Source organism: Peromyscus maniculatus, chromosome 2 (assembly GCF_049852395.1).
Source record: "Peromyscus maniculatus bairdii isolate BWxNUB_F1_BW_parent chromosome 2, HU_Pman_BW_mat_3.1, whole genome shotgun sequence".
Classification (NCBI taxonomy): domain Eukaryota; kingdom Metazoa; phylum Chordata; class Mammalia; order Rodentia; family Cricetidae; genus Peromyscus; species Peromyscus maniculatus.
Genome location: NC_134853.1, coordinates 25,889,340 through 25,916,206, shown reverse-complemented (window position 1 = coordinate 25,916,206; position 26,867 = coordinate 25,889,340). Strand labels below are relative to the sequence as shown.

The 26,867-nt window shown below is 37.4% G+C and overlaps 1 protein-coding gene across 1 annotated transcript; it reads left to right on the top strand.

The window, feature by feature from the left end:
* The first annotated feature begins 2,588 nt into the window (after positions 1-2,588).
* Positions 2,589-25,230, top strand: Calb1 (calbindin 1). The gene is made up of 11 exons (XM_006983272.4): positions 2,589-2,812; positions 3,287-3,363; positions 6,911-6,985; positions 16,359-16,442; positions 16,547-16,603; positions 19,792-19,869; positions 21,760-21,815; positions 21,906-21,945; positions 22,072-22,125; positions 23,891-23,962; positions 24,303-25,230. Exons 1-11 carry the CDS (start codon positions 2,734-2,736, stop codon positions 24,414-24,416), a joined length of 786 nt encoding a protein of 261 aa, XP_006983334.1. The 5' UTR covers positions 2,589-2,733; the 3' UTR covers positions 24,417-25,230.
* Positions 25,231-26,867: the final 1,637 nt, after the last annotated feature.

Sequence of the window (26,867 nt, the reverse complement as noted above, 5' to 3'; positions counted from 1 at the left end):
TTCCAGATGCTTGTTGTAGCTGTTTGTCACAGTGGAACACTAGAAGAGATGGAAAGTCTACAATTAGGATGAATCAATAAACGATTAGCCAACTCTTTAAAAGTATAAGTTGGACATTGGTGGTAACACTGGAGGGGTGCCCTTTCACTAGTATGTAAACAGAAAATGATATACAGAATATAGACACCTTTCTGTAAAAAACAAATAACCAAAACCTCCTATGTGTGTATTTACATGTCTGTGTAAGCATGGGGCGTTTACAGTTGATTACCTCAAGATAGCACTAAGCACTAACTTAAAGGGACTTCAGATCTCCACAGTCTATATGTGTCCTCAAAAATAACCCAGCATGAAAGAAACAGAATGCACTTCCCAGCAAATTTTGTATTTCTTTCCCACCCACTTCCCAGCAAGCCACAGCAGGTAAGCATTCCAGCATGGAAATTCTGAAGTCTCCTAGTGACTGACAAGTAAAAAAAAAAAAATGCTTTCATATAATGAGTTCACAAGAATGATTCTTATATAATATTTTAACTTCCTAAAATTGTCTTTTGATACTTAAAATTTGAGATAAAATTCTTTTTTAAAAAAGTTTAAATATTTAAAAATTTAAATGAACATATACAACAACATGTGAGGATTTTGTTCTATTTTTTCAGATAAATTATTATAGTTATGAAAATAATACAAACATTGCCCAGGCCATATTTGTTTCATTGGTTAATTTGTAACATTTGTCTTTGTTTTAAAATGTATCCAAAGTCTAGACATTATCATCTCTATCAGAATAAGGAAGGGTCATAATGAATCTTCAAGTTGTTCCACAAATGCTGTGATTTTTCTGTGATCTTCAAAGTTTATCTTCCATGTTAGCCAAGTTTGTATAGCCTATTTTTCATACAATGCTCTTGTCCACAATTATAAAAACAAATGGGACCATTTTAATATTTAATTTTCTAGGAACTGAAATAAACCTGTTCAAGCTGTTGGTGTTTCATTCTCATAACTGTTTCTCCTTAGACCCTAGTGTCTATCTTGGAAGAGGCTTTCCTGTGTGAGGATGTGGCTGGGTAAGTTGAGCTGAGTTTTCCCTGGAAATTAGGTTTATGCTCAAAAGTAACTTACATGCATTGTATCAAAATGCCCTGTCACATTTATTTATATGACTACATCATAGTAAGACTAAGCCTCAATGCTTTTTACTTTATTACCTCATGCATATAGCAGGGTATTTGACATAAAGGTGTTAATATATGTTCACTGAATAAATGAAAGTATAAGCGATTGGGCATGTATATAACCCTTTTATATAAAAGAATGTAAAGTTGTTAGCCTTTTAGAGTTTAACTTGCCTCTTTCATAATGTAAGCCTGAGATGTATGTGGGAGTCTGATCAAGTGATGAGAGTGAAAATAATTTATGTTCATAGAACTATAGAGTATTGTGACCACAAGACCTGTATGGAGAAGAAGAGCAAATGAAATACTCCTACTTGAAATGATGGTTTTGAATGATTTCATAAAATCTCACAATTCCACTCCTGGAGAGATTCACAGTCTCAGAAACACACATGTGGACATTTTCACTCTCAATTACAACAAGTGAAAAATGTGAAGCTTGTTTTGAAAGTTTATACGACACTTCTTTGCTTTGTGTTACTGTAACCAGACACTTGGGACACATTTTCAACAGACAATAAGGTCTCAAAAGATTGACAACTAGACAACCCAGAAATACTAATATAAATGATAATCCAAATATAGCATTTGTTATATTAAAATACCAAATGTAGCATGTAACTGGGTGGTTTTCTCCACCTCTAGTGATTTCCAGTTCTGAAAATTCCTCACCCAGAGATAGAAGAGGTGCGGGTGGTAAAGTCAGTGAATGAGGCTGTTTCCAGTTTACCTGGCGACCACGTGTTACATGTCCCTCAATTTGCACTTTGTAAGAGTCAAGGGAGTAGTTAACGGTGTTGCTAAACTCGCTTCCTTCATAACATCTTAAATTTTTATGAGTTATTTCTATTGCATTTTAATAATCCTACTTCAAGCTTAAAAAAGCAACAACAGCAAAAGCAGCATAATTCTGCATCTTCCGGTCTGTAAGGACAGCTCACATCTCAAACAGCCACATGACGGTCTTCGTTAGCACAAGATGAAGCATTGTTGAGGTTTACCAACTCACTGTATTCATTAATCAAATTAAACTAATACCTGGCAATCTGCTGTTGTTCAAACAAACACTGGACTGCCTGGATAAATAATAAGCAGACATAATCACCACCAACATGGTTTACCCTCCATCAGCTTTCCCTTCCATCTGAGAATCAAATCATTTCCAGGTAAGTGAGGGTAAGAGTCTCCCTGGACCAGGGGACTGTGAGGAGAAACGAGTCTAAGCCAGGGATCCCCACCACCTGCTGCTTCCTAGACTCCAAAACTCCAGCTCCACCTATTTCCACGGAAGAGAGAAATCTGGAGGGGAGGGGAAGAAGGTTGGTGAGAGCAAGAGGCGGGAGCTAGGAAAGGGAGGCAGGAGGAGGCGTGGCCCGGCCTGGGGCCGGCGGGATAAATACTGAGAACTGGGTGCGGGGTGCAGAGAACTCCGGAGGACGCCCGAACGGAGCAGCACCGCGGACAGCGCCCGCCGCGCCGCGCCCAGCTCAGCCTGTGCTGCCCTCTCGCCCGCCCCGAGGTTCGCGCTCAGCGCCCTGAGACTCGCAGCTACACCATGGCAGAATCCCACCTGCAGTCATCCCTGATCACAGCCTCGCAGTTTTTCGAGATCTGGCTTCATTTCGACGCTGACGGTGATTATTTTCTTTTTAACCCTTTCAAGACCCATTCGCATTCCTTTCCTGATCTTTCCCTCCTCTGATCCCCTTCCTCTCAACCATCCTTTTCTCCTTCCATCACCCTGCCTAATCTTGCCTCCCCACCTGGCTGACGACCCATCACCCGGGAAGTTTACATTGCATGTATGGCACCCCCACGCTGTAAGCGTTCACCTTTCTAGGAACAGCAACGGTAGGACAGAGCACAAAAATGGGGAAACTCTGTCCCCCAAAACTTTCAAAGACCGTCCCCAGTACCCCCACTCTCCTCCTTGGCCCTCAGTGCGGTTGAAGTTTGACACCTCGGAAGGGGAGCGCTGCAGGGCTGTACCCATTGCTGATTAATCAGGGCTCAGGCTACATCGCCTCCCAGGGCAGCTGTCCCGGGAAGAACCTAGAAGAAACTTAGAAAGAGACATCTGACACCTGGGTGCCTCTTTGTCTTTGCAGGAAGTGGTTACCTGGAAGGAAAGGAGCTGCAGAACTTGATCCAGGAGCTCCTGCAGGCGCGAAAGAAGGCTGGATTGGTAGGCTTGGGTTTGTGAAGGACCTTTCAACCCTAAAACATACCTATTCTTGTGTTTCAGGAAAGAGGTTTCATGGGCGAAAGTAAAGACTTACTAAGAAAGGCGATAGAGAACATCTTTCCAAATTGCGTCAGGAGAAAAAGTGTGTGTGTGTGTGTGTGTGTGTGGTGTGTGTGTGTGTGTGTGTGCGCGCGCGCGCGCGCGGGGTGGGGGGTTGGCGGGGGAGAGAAGTCTAAAGAGAAAAATCCCTATTGTCTTAAACCGGACACATATATTCTATACTGATCCTTTCCTTAATAGGTCTTAGAAGGAAACATCGATGTGCAAAACCCTTTATCAGATCCCCTTCTCTACCCCTGAGTTGCTTGGGTGATTTCTAACTTCTCTTTTCTAGAGGATAAGTTAGGGGTAGAAATACATTTCTGCCCCTTGGTGGCCAAGAGCAGATCTGCAGATTCTAACACCAATTACTGCTGCGATGTTGGTGTAGCTGGGGAGGGCGGGGGGGGGGGGGGGGGGCGAGAAAACAGCTTGCTTTCACCCTTATCCCTGAAAAAAGATAACCAACTTGTAACGTAAGTGGGAGTAAAAATTTAGCAAGAAGCGTTTTTCATTTTTTGTTGGAGAGAACTCCCAAAATTAGGAAAGCAATAAAACAAAGCATTTTAAAGAATTTAAGGTATTATAGAAAGAAAAAATTCTGATGAGAAACTATTAATAGTGATTTAAAAGTAAGCTATGGTTTTGACTTAAGCCATTGGTTAAACAAATGATAATTATTGGTTATAAATTAATTCCTTTGGGCCACATTTATTTGTTGGAAAAGGATGATGTCAACATAAAAATAAAATGTATCCAGTCAGCATATGAGATGTTTGTATAAAGGAGAACAGGTTGAGAATTTTACAAGTCTGTTGGCATTTATGTAAGACTGCTTTCAGAAAGCAATATTGGATTTGGAGTAATTAAATGTTAATGGTCTTTGGTCTTTTAGACTACGATTACAAAGAAATTTTTACATTAAAGATGTTATCCGTATCATCCCTAGATACTGGATAGCAAGCCACCATTTCTAGTGTTGGGGGGGGTGATGTAGTAATAGGACTATTTTTGTCGCTTTTGTTGTTCTGTCTAGTAAGTATCCCTATACAACATATTAGAAGGAATCCCACAGGGCTGTAAATGTACTCTCATGTATTATAAGCAGATTATGAAGTTGCTAAAATCATGCCAGACTGACTTTAAACCAGATCATACTCTGGGGATTCTTATGTTCAGATTTAATACAGTGTAATCTAATAGAATGAGATCAAATAAAAATGTCTTCTATGCACTTTGCCCTATTTCTGCCTTGTGCATTACCATACATTACATAGTATTATCATGTAATACTATCACTATGGTTCAATCGGTCTTCAGCTGATAATACTAAAGTAATTTTCTTTCTCACTTAAAATATATTAAATATATATGAAAAGTCTTTTTTTCATACAAACTATAATTACAACCTTGAACGGTGCTTCTAACAGCTAAATGAAAATGTTTTAATTTTCCAGAAGTAACTTTAATATTGAGATTTACTTCCACCCTCTAAATACAAATATTCATGAGCTCTGTGTTTTTATGGAATTTTTCCTCCTCATTTTAACATTTTTGCTTTTTGTAAATATATATATATATATGTATATATATATATATAATTAAAAAGATAAAAATCAAAAAACAAAACAGAGTTCAGGTGGGAGTTATAGAGTTTAACGCTTATTTTTCTTCTGCTGACTAGAACCTAACTTTGGTCTATAAGAGGCTGTAATTAAATTATAATTTTATAAGACTCATCTTTCACACAAGCATACAGACATATCAAGTTGGCTAACACCTTGATACATGAATATTTTTATAGATTATGTAATAGGCTTTGGTTGGATAACTAAAAATCTGATTTAAGATCTAGATTAAGAATTCATACATATTGGCCACATTTCATTTATCCTAGTTATCTACTGCTGTAAACCTTTTACCTATTTCTTTTCTTTAAAAAACACATACTGACCTGATAAACCAGACTTCTTCTCATTTCCTGACATGAAGGACAGAAAGAAACATTTATTTGGCTCATCATAACAATGTGAAATTTCACATTTCCACCAAGTGAATATGATAGCCCAGTATACCATTTCTGAAATCACTATCCTTCTGCACTTAACAATGTCTCATCATTGCATTTAACTTTATCTTTATAAGTCTTCAGTTGATGGTGCTGATTATACATGCCCCTCATTACTTAAAACATATATTACAACCCAGTTGCTACCCAGAAACTTCCCAAGCTAAATATCAAGTCTGCTTCTTGAACTAGTAGGATCGTATAATTTTAACATTTAACAATGATGACTTTGTTTTTGTTCACTTAAAGATATGTGTGAAAAGTCTGGGGCTGATATTCCCATGCTTGACACTATTGAGCTAGACACTTTCATTTTCTTATAGTTATTTCTGTAACAAAAATTAATAAATGCAAATTGAAAATTATCTGTAGTAGAAGGGTTCTTTTAGGACCACATGTAATTAAATTAACTTATTGTTTCTTGCTACTTTAGTTCTACTACATATTTACAATTATTTCTAAAGGATAAATGCTGTATTAATGTTTTAGAACTCCAATGTGGCCCTTAGGTTATATTAGGCCAGCTATCTACAGTAAACTTGTGTGGTTGGCACTGCCATCTTGTTCAGTATGGTGAAAATTGAGGCCTTAATTTGCTTTCCCAAGGAGATAGAATAGGTTATTAGTAAGAATTGACCTATTTTAAATAGACCAGTTCATGTAACAGAGACATTTTAACTGGGCTTTGCTTGAGACCCAAGTGTTAAAAACTAAGATAGCTTACAGTTCATAACTTTCTAATATGTCGATATGTAAAGAGATTATAGAAAGGAATAACCACATTGGAAGTGTGGAAAGTCAAATAAGAAGATAGCATTTATCATTCCAAAGTACTGTTTATTATACAAAATATGTGGGAAAGGAATACCTTGAGGAAAGTGAAAACAAGAGCAGCTTGGAAAATTGTTTCCTATGGTCCTGGGAGAGGCAAAGATCAGACACATTTAATCCATGCCCTAAAACATGGTCTTCAGAATTGTCAGTTCCTAGTGAAACACAAATTTGCCAAGCCATTTTCTCCTCTCACACTTTTCTCGCAACGATGAATTTTCTAATTTTATGTGATGAATATACACCTATTTCAAGCCAGAAAGATGCATTGCCTACAAACTGGGCTACTCTTCTACATATACATATTTTACTTGTCCAGGCCAAAATAACTACTCTACCTCCAATAGACAAGATATTATATTAAAATAAGGAGATGTTATAAGACAAGACTGTACAGCAAAATAAAGAAAACCTTCCACAAAGCAAACATTTTAAAAGTATATTAACAGCTATTCTATTTCAATATTCATTTTTCTTTGCAGTAATTTATTAACATCATTACAAGAACTTTCTTTACAAACATCTTACTAATTTTTTTTATAATTTTAGGAGTTATCACCTGAGATGAAAACCTTTGTGGATCAGTATGGGCAGAGAGATGATGGAAAAATAGGAATTGTAGAGGTAAGAAACCTATGCATTTGTCTGATTTAATGAATGAACATCAACTTTGAAATTTATCGGGTCATCTTAAGTCAAGCATAACTCATGCATAGAGGCCATTCAATGTCAATATAGCATCTTCTCTCTCAACACATCAGATTCAAATGGCAGAAACTTGAGAAGAGACTGTTGAGTTTAATGTAGTCCCAACCCTAAATTAAAAGCATTATAAAGCAAACTGAGAAGTGAAACACTAAGTCTCTCTCACACTCCTATTGGAACAAGAAAATCCCATCTTCGTGGTGAACATACTCTGCATTGCATTGCCCATCCCACACTCTCATTGCCCACCCCACACTCTCCTCAACATAGCAGCTGAGTGCCCAATTAATTTGTTAACATTTAACCTTGTAAACTTTTCTGTAATATTTTAAAATCAAATGTTTTCAGCGCTGTAAAGATGCCATGGCAAAAGGCTGCTTTCTGGTTTCTGAAATTCTATTTCAGATTGGCAGATGGCCCTATCAAAAGGCACAATAACTTTCCTACAGTGAATGAACATTTCACAGTCTAGGTACACATTTGAATCTCTAGAAGTTAAAATAGTGAATGTCAAATCTTGCCTTTTGACAATGACTTTTGCTCTTAAAGACCATCTTATTATGCCTATAAATCAAGGAAAGGAAATTCATTATTTACCCATCTGTATTCTCAATTTTCAAAATAGTTACTGCTTCCCTTATTCCTACTGGTGGTATCTCAGCTGTGCTTAGCTCTGCCACCTATTAAAAAACTTAGTAGAAAGCTTTATCTAGAAAAATAAGTAAGATCATGTTTTGAAATATGAAATATCACAATCATAATTATGTTCATAAAACATTCTTAGTCTTTTCCGTTGGGAGGTGCCTTGGCCTTCAAAAAATTGTTATAATTCAATTTTGATTCAGAAAATTAACCCGGTTTTCAAATAATTGGTCTTATTAGGACACTTGTGGTACCAGTTTGAAACACACGTATTTTTAAACACCTACTACAAATAGAGTGAAGGAAGGACGTACTATTATTATCTGTGTAATTGAAGTTTCTCCCTGGAGCATACACTTTCCCTTTTGCCTGTGTGCAACTCATTACTGTATAAATAGATAATAGTCATTGAACTTACAGGTGCTATAGAGGCCGACTAATCAGACAAGAATAATAAAATTATGTTTATAAATGTAAGTGAAATGAGATAAATAATTACTCAAAACTAGTTTGAAAGTCTAATATCAGTGATTTTTCTAAACTGGCTATTTCCATGTTTGGAACACTTTATAATTCTAGTTGAAGGAAGATTACCATCTTGTATTTAGCAATTTCACCTTGAAGCCCTCCAGTGGACTCAGTTACTTATTATAAGTTTTGGTGTTACAGGGTTACGTAGTAAAAGCATAGAACTTATTCACAAAATGTTACATTTTTATCTATGTAGAATGGATGAATCCAGGTTATACCATGTGTGACAGAGTTAACTTAACATTTTAGACTTAACATTTCAACTTTAATGTCAACAAGAAGCTGGCCCTCAGCAGATGCATTGTCTTAAGATACGGTGAAACACAAATCTCTGCAAGTTTGAGCTGAGAACTATTAGGAAGGAAGGGGTTGTGTATTCATAAAGAAAAAATGGGAGTAAAAGGAGATGGAGAGAGAGAGAGAGAGAGAGAGAGAGAGAGAGAGAGAGAACAGCAAACCTACCAAGCAGCATAGCTTAGCGACACTGTGCACTGTATAGCTATGAGCCCCCATAACAGTTACTAATCCAGATTTTGGAGGAGGCAGCTGAAAGAGATTCGCTAAAGGGAAGAGAATTTAAAAATTGAAGAACAGAAGGGAGACGGCTGCAGTTCATAACACATGTCCAGGGTAGCTAAGTAAGAGCCGAGAAAAGATGAGTCTTGATGCATGCCTGGGAAGGAGAAGTAAAACGTTACAGAAAACAGGGAGACAGTGGGGAATGTGTGAACTCACAGTTCGCCCTCTAGTATCACCAGAAAGTTGTGCTAAATGCAGTTCATCCCGTGTCCAATTTGATGGGTGATATTACTTGTTTAGAAATCCTGCATATAATATAGCACTCCAATACAAAAAGCCTAGCTAACCATAAAAGAACACAAACCCCACGTTTTCCAAATGCATTATAGTCTCCTTCATCTTAGCAAGTACACTATGCCTTAGTGTTCAAAGAAGAAAGGGGTTGAATTGGCTCGTGTGTTATGTTCACTTAATAGTTAGACCCCAGGACTCATTGAAGTCTAATCAAAGGAAACTAATATGCAGCCAGTAATCTGCTTCCCTGGGGGACCACCCAATTGAATTAAAAGAAAGGAAAATTCAGTACTTAATTATCAATGTTCTGACCTGATACAGTAAACTGACACTTTGTATAACATGTATTTTTACCTAAACATATTCAAAGGAAATAAATGTTGCTATGTCTAATATTCTGAATTTGGTAATTTAATGACTTTAATAGATTTTAACTTTCACATAAAGATAGTTCAGTAATAACAAGGTTGTTTATATAAATTCAAAAGAGGAGCATTGAAAATCTGAGCCAACTTAGCAAATACCATGGCAGTCAGAAATGTTCTAAATTTATTCAGACTAGTAGGGTTCTGTTGTAAAGAAGGTCCACTAAAATAATTAAGGGGAAGACTGAATGATTTACCAGGTCATGAAATTCCCTTCACTAGGTCTCACATGAAGTACACAGATGCCTCTTTTTCTAGATGTCAAATCTTTAAGCTTTCCCTCTGCTCCCTTGGGCAATGTGTGGGAGCCTATCAACCTCTCTAGACTTAGTGTTCTATCTGTCCAGGTCAGTGCATGCACAGAAAAAAATAGATCTAAAAGCTATTTTAACCTAAAAACTGTACCAGCCATTGAGGCGAAGCAAAAAGTTCTCTAGCTATCTCCTCCTCTCTTCCACAGTGGAATTTAGGTGTGTACACTTAGCCTGGAGAAAAGTTATTTTTTTTGGCAGAGTACTTATTTATTTGAGAATTGAGGAAACTGATTAATGGTAAAATAGGGTTTGAAATTTTGTTCTGGATAGACTTTTTAAGATGGGATATTAGAACCACTGTTTTGATTAAAGGGTGCTGGTGGCGAGGGATGAATGTCTCCAAATCAATAATAGACCATCTGACTTCAACATTGTCTCAAACTACAAGTAATATAAAAAAGTCTCAGAACATCTGTTTCCTGGACTATGAGCAAACATGACCATGTTCTAACAACTTCTTATGCCTGTTATGAGCATTAGTGTCAAATGAGATAATCCACGTCAAACAGACCACTGTAAAAACCTAGTATGAATATTTGGCATTATTACTAAATACAGAAATGAGTTACTGAAAACCCTACTCTATTGTTCTAAATGCCAAAAACTTCTTTCTCCTTCTTACATAATTTATTAAATTCAAGTTATTAAACTCAAATATTTTTAAGCTCATGGCTATTTACCTTCCACATTTCCTGGATTCACTTCTCATTGGCAGGGGGAAAAAAACGCTCCTTCGGTTTTCAAATGTGAAAACAAATCCTTGTCTGATGTGCTTAGGAAGTGTGGCGTGTCACATAGTTGCCTTTAAATTTGATGACTTCTGCTCTTGTGCATGTTGACTATCTGTTTTAGGTAAATGTATCTCATCAAGTCACACTCCATGGGTACTCCTCTAACATGTATCATTTTGTTTTATTTTTGTAATTATCCTTTGCTTAGAAATTGTTAAGGGAAAAAATTGAAATTATCTGTCTTCCTTTAAGAGTCTTACTAGGAGTAACTGTGAATTACCAGTAATTGACATAGTGGCCTATAATTCAATGGCCAGATAAGTGGCCTATAATTCAATGGCCAGATAAGGCATGGGTAGAATCTTAACCCTTTCTAAAGCATAAGACTGGGCTTCCACATTGTTCTAAAGAAGGAAAGTAAATGACAAAGAATGCAAATGAAAATCCTTTAGGATTGCGTTCCCTGGAAACAGACCTGAATTTTGTTAGGAAGTACTTGGGCATCATACCCTGCAGAAGGAGAGAAAAGACACAGGCCTGAGCCCTGAAGGATGCTGGGCCTCCACAAAGCTTTAATGGAGACTTTCTCTGGAATGAGCTCTGAAGTGGGAGTGCCCTTCAGAGATTTCCCAGATTTTGACTAAGAGGGTAGGACTTTTATACTCCAGTGTGGATTAACCATGAGATACCTTGGAGGTGCAGGTATCATCAGCCCATACAATTCCTCAAAGGGGCAGCTGAGTGCACAGCAAAACTCCTGGAACCAGAAACAGCGCTGGGTAGCATCTCCCATTATCCACCCAATCCCTATTCACAGCCCAATAATAAGCTGAATTATGTCCAAGGGAACTTTACTTCCATGTGTTTACAGCTGACTCTAGACAAACAGTTACCATCATTCACTGCACCAGTAAAATATTTATTGATGCAGTTGCTAGGCAAAGAAACAGTAGAGAAAATGTAAATGCTGTCCTCAAGGACACAGGCAAGCAGAAAGAAGTTTGCTTCCCCACTTTCAGTGCCGAGCAATCAATTCCACAAGACCTAAGGGATTCTGTCTGTACCCACAGCTGTCTGTCTTGCCTTCCATTCACCCCCTTGATTCACTCTACTTTTTTCTGCAATTGACATTAAAGATTGGGGAGTTGAAGAAAGGGAAAGCAGATGATCCATTGACTAACAAATCACCAACACTCTTGAAACCAGAACTGGGAACTTCTGTGGACATCAGTGACTTAGCAAATCTAAGAATAACACAGTCCTACCTAGCATCTTCTGTGAAAGACCTTTGGCACATCCTAGACCTTGTCCTAACTGCTACAGATGGAGAATCTCCACATCCATGTGAATAATGATTTAAATAATGACCTTGAATAATGACTCCTATACATTGACAAGAAGACCAACAGACAGCACAGGACCACCACATTGTAAAATTCACCTTAAGAAGGAAGTCTTTTTATTCACCCCAGGCACGTATCATCCATACACATGCATTGCTTTTTAAATGGCTGTTTTTGTCTTACAATGATATTTTATGTCAGTAAAATTCATTTGTTCTTTAAATAAGCTAGTATTATAATGAGTACAATATTAATAGTTTAATGAGATTTAAAAAGAACATTTTGTATATAGATACAATCAATATTTTTATGATTAAGATCAAAACAGCATGCACAAGGAAATATACATCTATACTATCCATAAAGAACAGTGAGCATAGTGGTGCACACCTTTAATTCCAGGACCTAGGAGACAGAGACAAGCAAATCTCTGAGTTGAGGTCAGCCTGGTCTACAGAGTGAATTCCAGGACAGCCTGGGCTACTCTGGGAAACTCTGTCTTGAAAAAAAAAAAACAAAAGGAGGAGAGGAGGAGATTATAACTCTCTTTATATTTGACATTATAGAAATCTCTGTTCTTTATGTGAGTTACATAAACTTTACAAAAGATGGATAAATTTCCCTAATCTTATGTCTAATCATTACTTTCTAGTGCATTCTTTTCCTTTTTTATTTTTAAATAGTTGATGGATTTTCAGAAGTATACTTTTTAAGAGAAATCATTATTTCTTAGTTTAAAGCAACAGATATTTTATAAAATTCAAGTAATATAGAAAATGATGTAAGTAAAGTTGTTGACTCTAGACCAAGTCAATGAAATATTTCTATTTTTAAAAGAAATCACAAGCATGTGTTCTAGGCACCTGGCATACAGGGCTCCATTGATTCTGAGTGGGCATATGATGCAGACGAGAAACTCTCTGAGCTCCTGAAATGGACTGAAAGAGATCCACTCCAAGCATTAAAGGTTGCTTACCAAGAGGCAAAGAAAGAGTTGAGATTGGCTATTCCAGTCCTAAACAGATGCTTGTGTTAATCATAACATAACATGAACAGACTTCTGAAATCACACAAAACCTTCTAACATGTACCATTACCATCAAATTCTATTGGTCAACTTGTCTCATCACTGATGAGACCTTTAAGACCTAGGATTTCTATTTTGTTACTTCTTTGTCCCTGTCCCTCTGGTGAATAAGTCTTTCCTCCCTCTTAGAAGCGTTCTCCAGAATGCCTCCAGTACTCTACACTGGGCTTTAGGAGAATGGCTGTTTCTCCTCCCTTTGAAGACCCTCTCTATGCCAGTTCTCCCTCTCACTTCCTTTCTTCCCCCTTAGCTTCAGTGGAGACCTGCTCTCTGGGCCTCACTTACGATTCTTTAATAAAGAAAGTCATTTACAGAAACTTTCTACTAGGGGCCCACATACAGATGCAAAGAAAAGAAAAGGTCACAGGGAAGATGAGTTCTAGATTTCAATGAGTAGAAAGAAGCGTGGCTTTGCAAAGCTGCTGGTAGCAATCACTAACAAATGCTTCATTTGCATTCCAAGAGGGAAGGGGCAGCCAATTCATCCTACTACTGTAATCAAGGAACATGGTGCAAACTTAATTTATTAACAGTCATCACATTTAACTGAGTTTCAGAGTCTGCAAGTCACCAGAGCAGATAGCTCAATCTCAGCATCCTCAATTCAAGTTTGTGCTTTGAATTATTATTGAACTGTATTATTTTTGAGGGGCAGAATTTTATGGGTAAAGAAATCAACTATACAGACAAGACTTGAATGTAGTACTAAGATACATGAAATACACACACACACACACACACACACACACACACACATATATATATATATATATATATATATATATATATATATATACAGAGAGAGAGAGAGAGAGAGAGAGAGAGAGAGAGAGATCTCACACTACAGTGATATAAGTGTATTTATTGACCAAAACCTGATTTAATTTCTAAAATTACTGGCAAATCCTAAAACCCTATTTTCACCTTTAAATGCATTATCACCTACCCACACTAGTGGCATTTGCTTCTAGTTAAGATGTTTGCTTCCAGTTAAGATCTGACTGGAGGCTGGGCAGTGGTGGTACACGCCTTTAATCCCAGCACTTGGGAGGCAGAGCCAGGTGGATCTCTATGAGTTCGAGGCCAGCCTGGTCTACAGAGTGAGATCCATGACAGGCACCAAAACTACACAGAGAAACCCTGTCTCCAAAAAACAAAAAACAACAACAACAAAGATCTGACTGGATCATATTAAATATTCTAGCAAGATTTATTTATTTTGTCTTTCACTTGTCTTTCACCTTTCATTAACCCCATACATAAAGACTATGAACAGAATTGTTGTAACTTGAAGGTTTTTTTTCAAAGATCTAAAAGCAAGATATTTTAAAGGACATATTACACAGCTATATGGAAGATGAGGTTGCTTTCACATAGGGTGAAATGATGGTTTACATTAAACTTCAAACTTTGATGGGTCTGAAAGGTGGGAAATTTTTAAGTAGGCATGATAATCTTTCCCATGATTTAGTTTAACATTTAGGACATCTTCTGACCTTACTGTTCAATCCCAGCTTCTTAAACTGAGTATAGTGACCTATATGGGGTCACAAACCACGTGGTAACAGTAAAAGGTTTCTGAGCACACATGAAACAAAAATTAATTCAAATTAAGAAGTGTAGTGAATCCCAGGTATTCCTGGCAGCACTCACCTTCCCTGCACCCTTGGTGCTCAGCACACATGTTCATCTGGCACTGCACATGCATCACACTATGCAACACCAGCAAACACTGCCAGAAACCCCCAGCTAGGACTGGTGTGTGCTGCCGATCGCAGACTTTTTCTGTACATATGATGTGTTCTGATCTTAGAGAAGCATACTCATTTGATTGTAGAAAACAGAGACCTCTAATGTTTTCCTCCTGTCATTCCTCAGCATGCAGCAAATTATTCTTTGTTATGTTACAATACTTGATTTTTAAATTTTTCTGTTAGAGTTGTCAAATTGAATTTCACAATTCTAGTTTGGGATCAAGATAGAATTTTTAACAATTTCTGTAATGGCGTGAAAACATGGTGGTGCCATTTTGTTACATATTTATGTGAGCCACTGTTCACAGCAGTGACAATTATACTGTACTTCATGGAATTGTCACAGATAGATCAATTCTAAAATATTGGAGATTTTCTGTTCCCTACAGTATCAAACATCCAGCCAAGATTGAATCTTTATATAAAAACAAACAATTTGAGTTCATCTTTAATAAACGGTAAAATTATATAAAAGAATTATTTTAAACTAAATTGTTATGGTTTATTATCAGTAAATGTTTGTTTGTCTATCTATATTATATGCACCTGGGGTCACATAAAATGAGGCTATATATGTAAGGAAAATTTAAGTAGATCTGATCTAGACAGGTTTAAAGTGTACGTACCAAGGATACGTGCCTGTACTTTAGGGAATTCAACCACTGCTGGAAATTAGTTGCAGATGGAGATTCATTCTTTAGCAGTGAAGAGTCAGTAATTCCAACAGCACACATCTTGAGCCAGGAATATTCATTTCTCCTTCACCTCCTTCTAGTGATGAAGGTGCTAAGGGCCAGTGCAGTTGAAGAAGTTGCCGGGGACCACAGCTCATTAGCAGCAGAGCCAGAAATAGAAGTCACATCAGCAGAGGAGCCATCAATCCCGCTCCCTCCTTCTCCACATGCAATAGATGATATTAGTCTTAAAAGGGATCGGTGGCTCTTTATCCCTCAAAAGAGGGGGGAGAGGGAGGGATGGGGAGGAGAGGGGAGAGAGGGAGGGGAATGAGATCTAAGGGGAAATGTCACAGGCAGGCAGTGAAGCAGCGCATCTCTGAGCAGAGATCACAATTTAAGGGTGTCCCTGTTGCTTTCTCGTTCCCCCTGTTTATGGTGACGTGTCTTTCTACCTCTTGCGACTGTTTTGCAGTTAGCTGCCTTTGGTCCATCTCCATTCCATTGTGTTGCTCTCCGGAATTAGACATGCATAGTTTTTCCTTCCTTCCTTTCTCCTCTATGCATGTTCCTCACAAATTCTCATTTCACATGAAATTTAGAGCCATAGTGTGTGCCATCCTGTGCACACTGAAAGAACCGAGACCTGATCGATGGCATATAGCTTATGCAGCATGCATCTGCATGTATGTGCAGCAGATGGAAAGTGTCCCCTACAGCCGTCTCTTTGGCTGGGCAGCCAGGTCCTCAGGGCATAGGTACTGGAATGCGCCTTGGTATTTTGCAGAAACAAAGTACCAGAAAGGGAAAGTGAGCTCTGTCTGTCCTCTCCTACCCTATTAGTCAGCTGATGTTTATCTGTTACTGCTCTCTCAGTCAATATCGCTGCTCACAGAGCATGCTGAGGCAAAACTGAAGCAGCAGGTGATGGCCCAGCCTCTTTCCAGGCTCCTCAGCTCTTTTTTTCCATCTTTCCAGCTGGCTCATGTCTTACCCACAGAAGAGAATTTCCTGCTGCTCTTCCGATGCCAGCAACTGAAGTCCTGCGAGGAATTCATGAAGGTAAAAACCATCTGCCCTGAAGAAAGGAGCTGAAAGTAAGGGAGTTGGTGGGTTCTATGACTGATTGATTTAAATCTGGATTTCTGTCTCTGAATTTCTTGCAGACTTGGAGAAAGTACGATACTGACCACAGCGGCTTCATAGAAACCGAGGAACTCAAGGTGAGTGGATCAAAGCTGAGGCCCAGCATGCTCCTTCCAGATACAATCATGAACTGCTGAGGGATTCACAGCCTTTTAAAAAACCTCCCACAAAGGAAACTTACGTTGAGCTGTGGCACATTTGCACCCACTCTTCACATCCTTAACGAAATACCAGATCGAAAGACAGACTTCAAGGCCTTCTTGAGATTCTGCTCATCAGCGCAAGAAATTAGCATTTTCTGTGGTGTACCTAAATTGTTACATAAGATAGATGGATGACAGACACCCATACACCCAGAGACAGATAGACAGATAGAGCTGACTATGCCAACTAGATAGGCTACTCTCCATTGAAGTTTGAGATTTTACTTTATAAATTGAATGCCTAAATGTATTTTTCTTTCAAAAAACACAAATGACAGAGACATGTGTTGTACCTTATGCATATTTATTTTATCTTTGCATATATTATATGAGATAAGCATTACCCTAGTGACAAAAAGCCTGCAAAAATTTAAGAAAACTACTGAAGGCCATACAGAAATAAGATACAGGACTGTAATGTTTAATCCTAGACTCATCCATATCCTTAGACATAGCATATGCCTCTCAACAACATAAATTATATAACTAGATTGTGGAAAACTGAAATTTTGAAAGTAAATCACCAATTCACAGAAGTAATGGTGAAGTCATGTGGGAGAGCGATACAAGGAAAAGAAATCTGAATCAAATATAAGCTCAGGACAAATCACCATGTCATCCTACCGTTTTTCATCTTTAAAGCAAGGGTAACGATGCTGTGGTGTCGGATGTACTCTGGAGTCTAAGACTCTGCACAGTCTTCTGTGAAATGCAAAGCATAGCAAATGGTGTTGCACTCAATTCGGGAGTGGGAACAAACCGTCCACCTCATTTCCTCCAGCCAACCAGAAGACTTCTTAGTCAGAAAGGCCCATTTCTCCTAACTTCAGAATACAGAGGGATTAAATGGGTGCAAGGGCTAGCGGGACAGCTCCACGGTCAAGGCACCCACAAGCAAGCCTGACTACTTGAGTTTGCTTCCCTGGACCCCACGTGGTGGAAGGAGAATTGTCCTCTGATCTGCACATGCATGCCATAGCATCTGTGCACCCTCACACTGTCACGTACACATACTCACAAGGTAATTTTTTATATATTTAAAAGGGAAGCAAGTTAATATTTGTTCAGCACCTGAAAGTGTGCCTTCTATGTCACAGACACAGTACTGCCTTTGAAAGGTATCTCAGCATTTATTCTTCAGGAAATTTGCAAGGCAGTTTACTATGACTCCCAATGTGTAGGGAGACAGAAGTTCAGAATGCTTGGGGTATTTTTCACCTGCCTAGGAAGAGAACCTAGGCTTGGCCCTAGAGTGTCTGCCACTATCAATAACTTTTTTCCGACACCACTGTGCACCTCAAACTTCACTCAATATGAGCTGCTTCTGCAGCTGCTTTGTGGGGGAAATGGTGCATTGTTTTCGTAATCCTAGTTCAACATGGCTTAAGAAGGACAGAATTTTAGAGATTGGACTGGTACATTTGTACCACTGAGCAATTGCTGTAACAGACTCAACTGCAGCCTCTTTAAAAAGCTGACGCTTTTGATACAAAGTTCCTGAAAACAATATCTTTTAGAAACTGCTCTGGAACTAAACACCGCAAGGTGATAGGGAAGCCGTTGTGGTTTTGTTCTTTTAGACTAAAAGAATGATTTTTTAAAAATCATCACAGTACATAATGAAAACCTTAGCTCACTTCAATACTGACCTCAAAATATTCTTGCAGTCTCTCTCTTTGTTCTAAATTCTATTCTCAGAAAGGAAATTCTAAATAGAAGTCCTCCTCCCTGGAGAATTTTGAAGATAAGTTGGCATTCTTTTTTAATGGATCTTTCAAGAAAGCTAATTTTAAGGAAAGAAAGCTAATTTTAAGATCCATAATAGAGTAAAACAGCGTTTGCTCTCAGACATGACTTTGAATCCTAGTGTCCCAAGGTTTCTCCCAGGCTATTTTTGTGACCACCATTTCAGTGTCTGATGAGGCTTTTTAGCCCAATTAATCTCTGACAAAAAACTCCAGAAGGCTCAAAAATAAAACTCACCCCCACCAGATAACTTTGAATTTTATATATGCTTCACTTTGGGTCTGAAGCGGAGTGTTCAAAGTGAAAATAAATGTATCAAACCAAGAAAGGGCCCTTCCTTGAAAATGGGAAGCGAGTCATCCCAGCAGAGCTAGTTCTCTTTTAAAAAGGAGACAGTGCACTGTCAAAAGCGTTAAAGAAACTCAACCCTCCAAGACTTTCTGGGCATGGGATCTGCTCAGTTTCCATAGCTGCATTAATTCATTTTCTGAGGAAATGAAAGAGTTACAATGAACATCAGTGGAGAAAATGAAAGGCTATATTACAGCCCTCAGCATTCACACTGACATTTATATGGCAAGGCTTTGTAAAACTTTTATCTCTGTAAAACAAAAATTAAACTTATTTCCAAGTTCCAACTGTTGAGTTAATAATCATCGTTTTCACCCTTCCCACATTAATCCCTGTTTTAATGTGATTCATATGTCCCTCAAGGATTCAGTGTTACCAACTGTTGTAGTCTGTGCAGTAAGCGGAAGCATTTGAACAAAGATCCTATAGATCCTGTGATGCCTTTTTGCTAACCACCAGGCCATCTGGAGAACAGCATAGCACAGGCTGCAAATAGGAAAACATGGCCCGGGGTGCAGCAGGAAATGCATTTTAAATTGGAGATGTATTTCCATCTAGCTTGCTGAGCATTTTTCACACAGGTTGGAGAGGTACAAAAGGGGGGCCTTACACTTCTAACAGGAAGATCAAATGAATACAGGTGAAGAGAAGCATCCATTGGACTGATTTTTTCAGGTTTTAAATTCAGATCCTTTCACATTACACAATCAACATCCTCCATTGACTGCAATCCTAAGAACATAGCACAGCTCTGACTGTGACAAATCAGGTCTCAGAAAGAGTCAGGTATTGTGCCTGGCAAAGGCAATTTCATTATTGGGATGCCACAAGGCCACATGACTTCCAAAGTCCTTTCTTCCCCTGGTTCTACCATAGGGGTTTTCTTTGCATTCATCCAGGTGTGTTCTTGCAGACTACATATTACCAATGACATGAAATTTTCTAAATGCTCTTTTTCTCAACAGAACTTTCTAAAGGACCTACTAGAGAAAGCAAACAAGACCGTGGATGATACAAAACTAGCTGAGTACACAGACCTCATGGTAAGCCTGAACTGGAAAAGATTGAGCCAAGAGCTCATTAAACACATTGTCTGTGTTCTTGCTAAGTCCCAAGATGGAATAAATAAATCAAGCTTGCACATCACATACTACAGATGAGCATTTCTGATAAAGCTACATCACATTTATCTCTCACAGAGACTTTTCTTTAAAAGCCAGAGTAATTGTATTGCTAAGTTATACAGCTTTTACATGTTGTACATAGAATATAAGTGACATCACCCTTCGCTCAGAGAAATTCTGAACTTGCTTTTAACCATTGTTTAGAAAACTAAAGACTTTTCTAGAGTTTAATGAAAACTGCTACTTTATTCATTAAATTGCTTAAAATGAATTTCTTTCCCTTTTATTTTTATTATCTTGGAATATTGAATTAGCGCTATGAATGAGACCCAGACACACCTTAAGCCTGATGTTTTGATAATTGTATAAACAAGATTTGTTATGAAATATGAATAATATAGCCACAAAATCTTTACTCAAAAGTGCCTAATGCAAATAAATTAATGAGGTTCTAGACAAAATAAAAATTCATAAAGTTACTCTGTCTCAGAAAGGTAGTTTGCGAACCTTAACTCATTATAAGGTTAATGTTATAAGATAACAAGCAGTGTGTGTGTGTGTGTGTTCATATTTTCTCTACATACTGTGAAGTTATTATTAGTTCTTACCCCATGAGTTAAGTAAATAAGTCATAAAACATTACTTCTATGCTGTATTAGATTTTGAGGTATGCTGAGGAACAATCTTCTAGAGTTTCTGTTCTATTCAATGCCACTGAGGTTTGCTTTCAGTCTTCACTTCTCAGTACAGTTCCGTTCACAGCAGCAGCAGCAGCGAACAGGTGGGATGACACTCTTGCTGCATCACGAAGGCAAGACCTAAGCCCTTTCTTAAGGAAGTGGACAGTAACCCACATTTCAATTTTCTAGTTTGTCTCAATCTTAAGGGACTCTATTTAAAGTAAGGTTGCCTTTCCAGGTAGGAATCTGAAGCTGCCTTTCAAAAACGACTCAGATGGGAGCTTCCCCCTGCTGGGCTGGCCTAGTAGATCTGATTAAATGTCATAAACCAGTTCCAATCCAGGAAGCAAATTAATCAAGAACTAATTAAAATTTAAATATATAGGGGAAGAAACATTTCCCTATGGGCAAGAAGCTCTGTGATCTAGTTGTCCAGTATCTTGGTAGACATTACAACAATATTAGAATTTATGGTCAATGGATTGTAAAATGCTGTGTCAATACAGAACCCTGAAAAAATGATCTGCTTCCCACAAAGAATTCTTAGACCATATCAAACCATAGAATGTCCTTTCTTTTTGCCTTTGAAAGATCTCTCTAAACTTCTATGAACTTTTTTTTTACCATAGCCCTTTTCTCAGATATAGATAGATAGGTAGATAGATACAATAGATAGAGACGATAGATATAGATAGATGACAGATAGATAAATATATACATACATACATACATATGATACATTTGGCATATTTAGTATTAACATTATCTTCATTATGGCAATATTTACTGCTTTCTTAAAATGTGAATGTTTCCTAAATCTTATTTATTTGTGTATTTATATGTGAGCATACCTCAGTATATGATATGTAAGTACAGTATCCAGTTAGGAAGTATTGTTAAGGAAGGAAAATTAAACAATTTGAAATTATTCAAAATAATGTAGTCATGTTATCCACTTACTGCTTTTGTTGAATTTTTTTTTCTTTAAAGATGTAAAACAGGCTGAGGGTGCAATTCAGTGTTAGAGTGCTTGTACTGCAGGCACTCAAGATGTTTGATGTTTGAATGTTTGTCCCGTTCATTCAATAATTCATAACTCAACGGCCCAAACATTGGCAATGTCTTTCAGCTGAAACTGTTTGATTCAAATAATGATGGAAAGCTTGAACTGACAGAAATGGCCAGGTAAGTTTCTGAGTTGCACAGATGGTGTTAGAATAAACTGGCTCTCATCTAAAATTTCAGCCTATTAACATAATGTTTTTCTCTCAAAAGGTTACTACCTGTGCAGGAAAATTTCCTTCTTAAATTCCAGGTAGTTGGCTTTTCTCTACAATAAGTAATGTTTTTCCTAAAAAGTCAAAAGGTGGGAGATTTGTCAAGAAAAGCGAGCTGAAATACACATCACGGTTTAACTGAATCTCTCTTCTCCGTCTCCTAGGGAATCAAAATGTGTGGGAAAGAGTTCAATAAGGCTTTTGAGTTATATGATCAGGTAAAACTATTTTCTTTCTTTTTTTCTTTAAAAAAATCTTACAAAAACAGTTTACCAGGAAATCTATCCTCTTAAGACCTTAAGTATAAAATATAGTATTTATTAACTGTTGAAGCAAGGCTGCATAGAAGTTCTGTAGAACTGATTTACCTCACACAGCTGAGAATTTACACCCACGAGTGACTGTGCACTTCCACTCTCCCTCGCTGACATCACCTGTTCTAGTTTCATTATTTTAGAAACATTTTATAAGTGTATTCCCATAACTACCCTCCTGACAGGCTTATCTCCCCTTGCATGTTCTCAAGGTTCACTATATTATAATACGTTACAGAGTGTTGTTTTTATTATAGTATTGTGTTGTATGCACATTTACAATCTCCTTATACATATCCTTTTTCTATTTATTTATCAATGGACATTAGGTTGTTTCTACATCTTAGCTCTTGCAAAACCACTGCCATGAACATAGAGTGTTAATATCTCTTCAACATCCTGGTTTTTTGGGGAAAAATAACAGAATTGTGATTATTTTATATCATATATTAGTTCTATTTTTAATTCTTTTGGTTTATCATCATTACTATCTTACTGTATCATTTTGATCTTCTATCAACAGTGTACAAATGTTTCCAATTTTTTCATATCCTCACCAACACTTCCTTCCTTTGTCTAGTAATAGTAATTCTTGCAGCTGTAAAATGATTTGTTTTCATTGCATTTCTGTGATGGTCAATAACATTGATCACCTTTTCATAAACTAATTAGACATTTATATCTTCCTTGAAAAAGTATCTATTTACATTTTAGCCCATCCTTACATATTTTAATATTACATTCCCTTTACGTAAGGCATTAGTGCCTTACTTGATACATAGTTTACAACTGTCTTCTCCCAGTCTTCAGGATGCCTTTCACTCTGAATGGTTCTTGCAGCTTTTATGCTGTACTCTGGGCTCATAACCCACAAGCTCAATGCTAAGACCAATGTCGTAAAGCTTTTACCTATTTTATGTTTAGGAGTGGTTTCTGTTTATATTTTCTGATTTGGGTTTTGGTTTTGACACAGGACCCCATGCTGGATGGCCTGGAACTCACTATATAAACCAGACTGGCCTTGCACTCATAGAAATCCATTGCTTATGACTCCCAAGAGCTAAGATTAAAGATGTGTATCACTACACCTGGCTCTAAGAGTTTTGTATCTTCATGATTTAAATATTTGCATTGAGTTAATTTGTGTCCATATGAAAGTTAATTTTTCCCCTTTTGCATGTGGATACACAATTTCCCCATATCTTTTGTTGAAGAGATTATCCTTGTCCTTACACTCGGCTTCCCAGTGAAACATCAGTTGATTCTATGCTTATGGACCAATTCCTGAGCTCCCCATTCTATTCCACTAGTCTATATACCAGTCTCTAAGTAATTACCATACTGTTTTAGTTACTGTAGCTGAGGACTATGTTTTGGAATCAGAAACTGCTGCCTTTTTCATGTTTGTTTGTTTGTTGTTTATTTGTTTGAGGAGGGAAAGCATGCCACAGCCTGTCTTAACCCCTGAGCCGTCTTACCAGCCCAATGCTTCCATTTTCATCCTTTGAAAATGTCAATCTATTTCACTAGTGCAAGTACTCACCTATTTGGCAACTGTGATAGAGCTGTGTTAGGGGCAAGACACACCCAGTTAGGACCCTCGCCAAGAGGGATTTTCTGAGGACTGCAGTTACTTCCAATGTGTACTATTTTATTTCTTTTCACTCAGGATGGCAACGGATACATAGATGAAAATGAGCTGGATGCTTTACTGAAAGATCTGTGTGAGAAGAACAAACAGGTAATTCAGTTGCCATGCAACTTATTTCCTAAGCAGGCTTTAGGGAACTACCCAGAAATGGCCACACATCTGTTGTGGAAATCTACTCAAAGAATTTGCAGAGGAGCAGAGCATACTTTAACTCTTAATTCAAATTGAGTTCAGCACAAATCAGTAAACTGTGACAAACAGGCTTGGGTTAGAAACAACCTGGTGATTATTCCCATTTATAAAAGAATTTAATTCAGATCTTTTCTTAATGGGTTGCTATAACAAGCAGTTTCTCTTATTTTATCACTGGCCAGTGGTTAACTAATTTCCATCTTTAATTGGATTACAATCCTGTCTATGTCCTATACAGGAACTGGATGTTAATAATATTACTACATACAAGAAGAACATAATGGCCTTGTCGGATGGAGGGAAGCTGTACCGAACAGATCTTGCTCTTATTCTCTCTGCTGGAGACAACTAGAGTTGGTGGCCACAACCACTTGCTAGTGATACATTGTATCTAAAAACATAACTGTGCGCTATAAAGGAGTAGGCTGTATTTTCTTTTATATCTGTAAATTCTACTGCATATAGAGAATTATCCAGGATGTGTGGCACATTCTTTTCTGCTTGTTTCTATACTGTTTGTAATGTACAGTTTTTGTAACCAGATAATTGAAAAGGAGAACGTCCATGCTTAGGCCAGTCGGTAAAATCAATTAAAAAAATGAATCTAACATGGTTTTGCTTTCATAAATGCAACTGAACATTTGGATGTCCCTAAAAATTCTACCAGGATTCATCTCAAAACTTCTAATGTCAGATGTGTAAATTCACATCTGTCACTGGGTGGAAGAAGAACTCATGACAAGCCAAGCATTTTTATTTTAGATAATCATGGGACTACCACACAAAGTACTTCTATGCTGTTTCCATCTAGCAGAGGGATGTGCTTCTGCATCTGAAGCACCAAATATCAATAGTTAGTTAATTATGGCTTTAGTATAAAACATTCTCCCTAGAGATTTAGTTTACTGATCAGTGACATGTCTACTGCTTGAATAGAAACCATACTCTTGACTCAAGTTGGCTTGGTGACATGGGAAGGGAGCCCGATGACACAGAAATCTGTCTGATTCTGTCTGTATTTCCAAGAAGTCTACTGCCAGAGAATATGACTTTAGCCCATTTTCTAAATTATTTTCATGTGTTTCCAGATGACAATTATTCTAGTAAACTGCTGTTTTATGTCATATTCTGTGTGTACTCGCTGATTAAATTCAATGTACTGAGTATCCTTGTGTCTAGTTTGCATACTTCCTGGATTTTCTATGTAGAACTGTTCATTTCCACCACGGGTTTCTGCTGCCTCTGGAGATATTTTTTCTAGCTACAACTACTCTATTTTTACTATGTAATTGAATTTTAATGTAAGATTCATAGCAACCTGATTATTGAATGTTATTTCATCAAAACTTTTGTGTATTCTGTGAATTGTATATTTCATATTGAGATCAGTATTCAAAATAGTTCTATTTCTATCTGCAGAGTTTCAGATGAGTTCAAGATAGACTCAGAAGAGAAATAATAGTGTAATCATTTATCTAGTAAATGATATTCTGAAACCTTCACTGCCCCACACGTAGCTCAGTTTTATGTATTTTTTAGCTAGTGTAGCCTATACCGGTTATAGGTTACAAATAACGATTAATGACCTTAGATTCTTTATTGTGAAGCAAAAAACAATGACAGAGTCTGTGAAATTTATAGTTGCCACTAAAGGGTTAATGGAGGCCTAGGTCACCTTGAATATTCCCATTAAGCACATTTTTTCCAATTCATAAAAATAACAACAACAAAAAGTACTTGAGAATGAATAAAAAAGAATACAAAACACCATATCCCAGGATGGGAGGGAGCAATAGACAGGCTTGGCTATAGGATATATTTGGAAGCAGTGACATTAGACTGAATTTAAGAATAAAGAAAATTACATTACTCTCTCATATTTGTTTCTCCCCCCAAAGTATTAGTTGGCATGTAATCATTATTGATTAGGATAGAAGTGTAGATATCCTGAACCAATATAGCCTCAGGGCTCTAATACAAACTTTGTCAAGTAAATGACTGCAAGACTTAGAGGTATGGAGAATTTTTAAGATTAACCAACAAAGAAATCCCAGAAGATCCAAATATTTAGAGATTTCTTTTTCCTCAAGTGATTTAGCCACATATTTTTTCATGCAAGATCTTAAAAGAAGTAGGAACATACAAAGACATTTTAAATTTTATTGATTGAAAAGTGGCTATTCTACAAAATAGACATTAAAATGCCACCAAGTTTGGCATTCTTATGATAATGGTAGAACAAAACCTAATACAGGAAAATATGATTGTAGTAATTCTTCTGATACTGTTAATATGTTTTATAGGGGGTTGGATTTCTTTGTTCATCTGTTTATTTTTTGAGGCAGGGTCTCACCATGTAGTATATACTGGCCTTGAACTCTTGATCCTCTTGCCTTTCCATCCTAGTGACAGGATTATAGATGTGTGCCACCATACCAAACACTGGTAGTAGCTTTTCTCAAAAGACCCCCAGAGTGCTGACAGCAACAATGGTCACAAATCTAGTAGCAAGACCATCATGGTGGACCTGGGTTCCTGAAAACTATTGAAATTCTAACACTGTAGTAAGCCAACTTACAAATATGCAACAGATCCCTTTTTGGGACAGAGAACAAAAAGAAAGAATAGAATGAATAGAAATCTAGAAGTGTGAATGTAAGACCGCTGGCACAATGTCTGCCTCAAAACCTTGAGTGACATGCGTTTCAAGCTTAGTTCCAACCTAAATAAAAATGGTATGCAGATAATGCAGAGAGTATCTTTAATACTTTGGGCACAGAAATAGTTTTTAGCCATTTAGAAG

What these genes read in the sequence shown, in the direction of transcription:
- Calb1 (XM_006983272.4), top strand. Translation starts at nt 2,734, where the DNA reads ATGGCAGAATCCCACCTGCAGTCATCCCTGATCACAGCCTCGCAGTTT. An exon ending in CTGAGTACACAGACCTCATG is followed by an intron (nt 19,870 to 21,759) that starts GTAAGCCTGAAC and finishes AATGTCTTTCAG; the next exon opens with CTGAAACTGTTTGATTCAAA. An exon ending in CTTTTGAGTTATATGATCAG is followed by an intron (nt 22,126 to 23,890) that starts GTAAAACTATTT and finishes CTTTTCACTCAG; the next exon opens with GATGGCAACGGATACATAGA.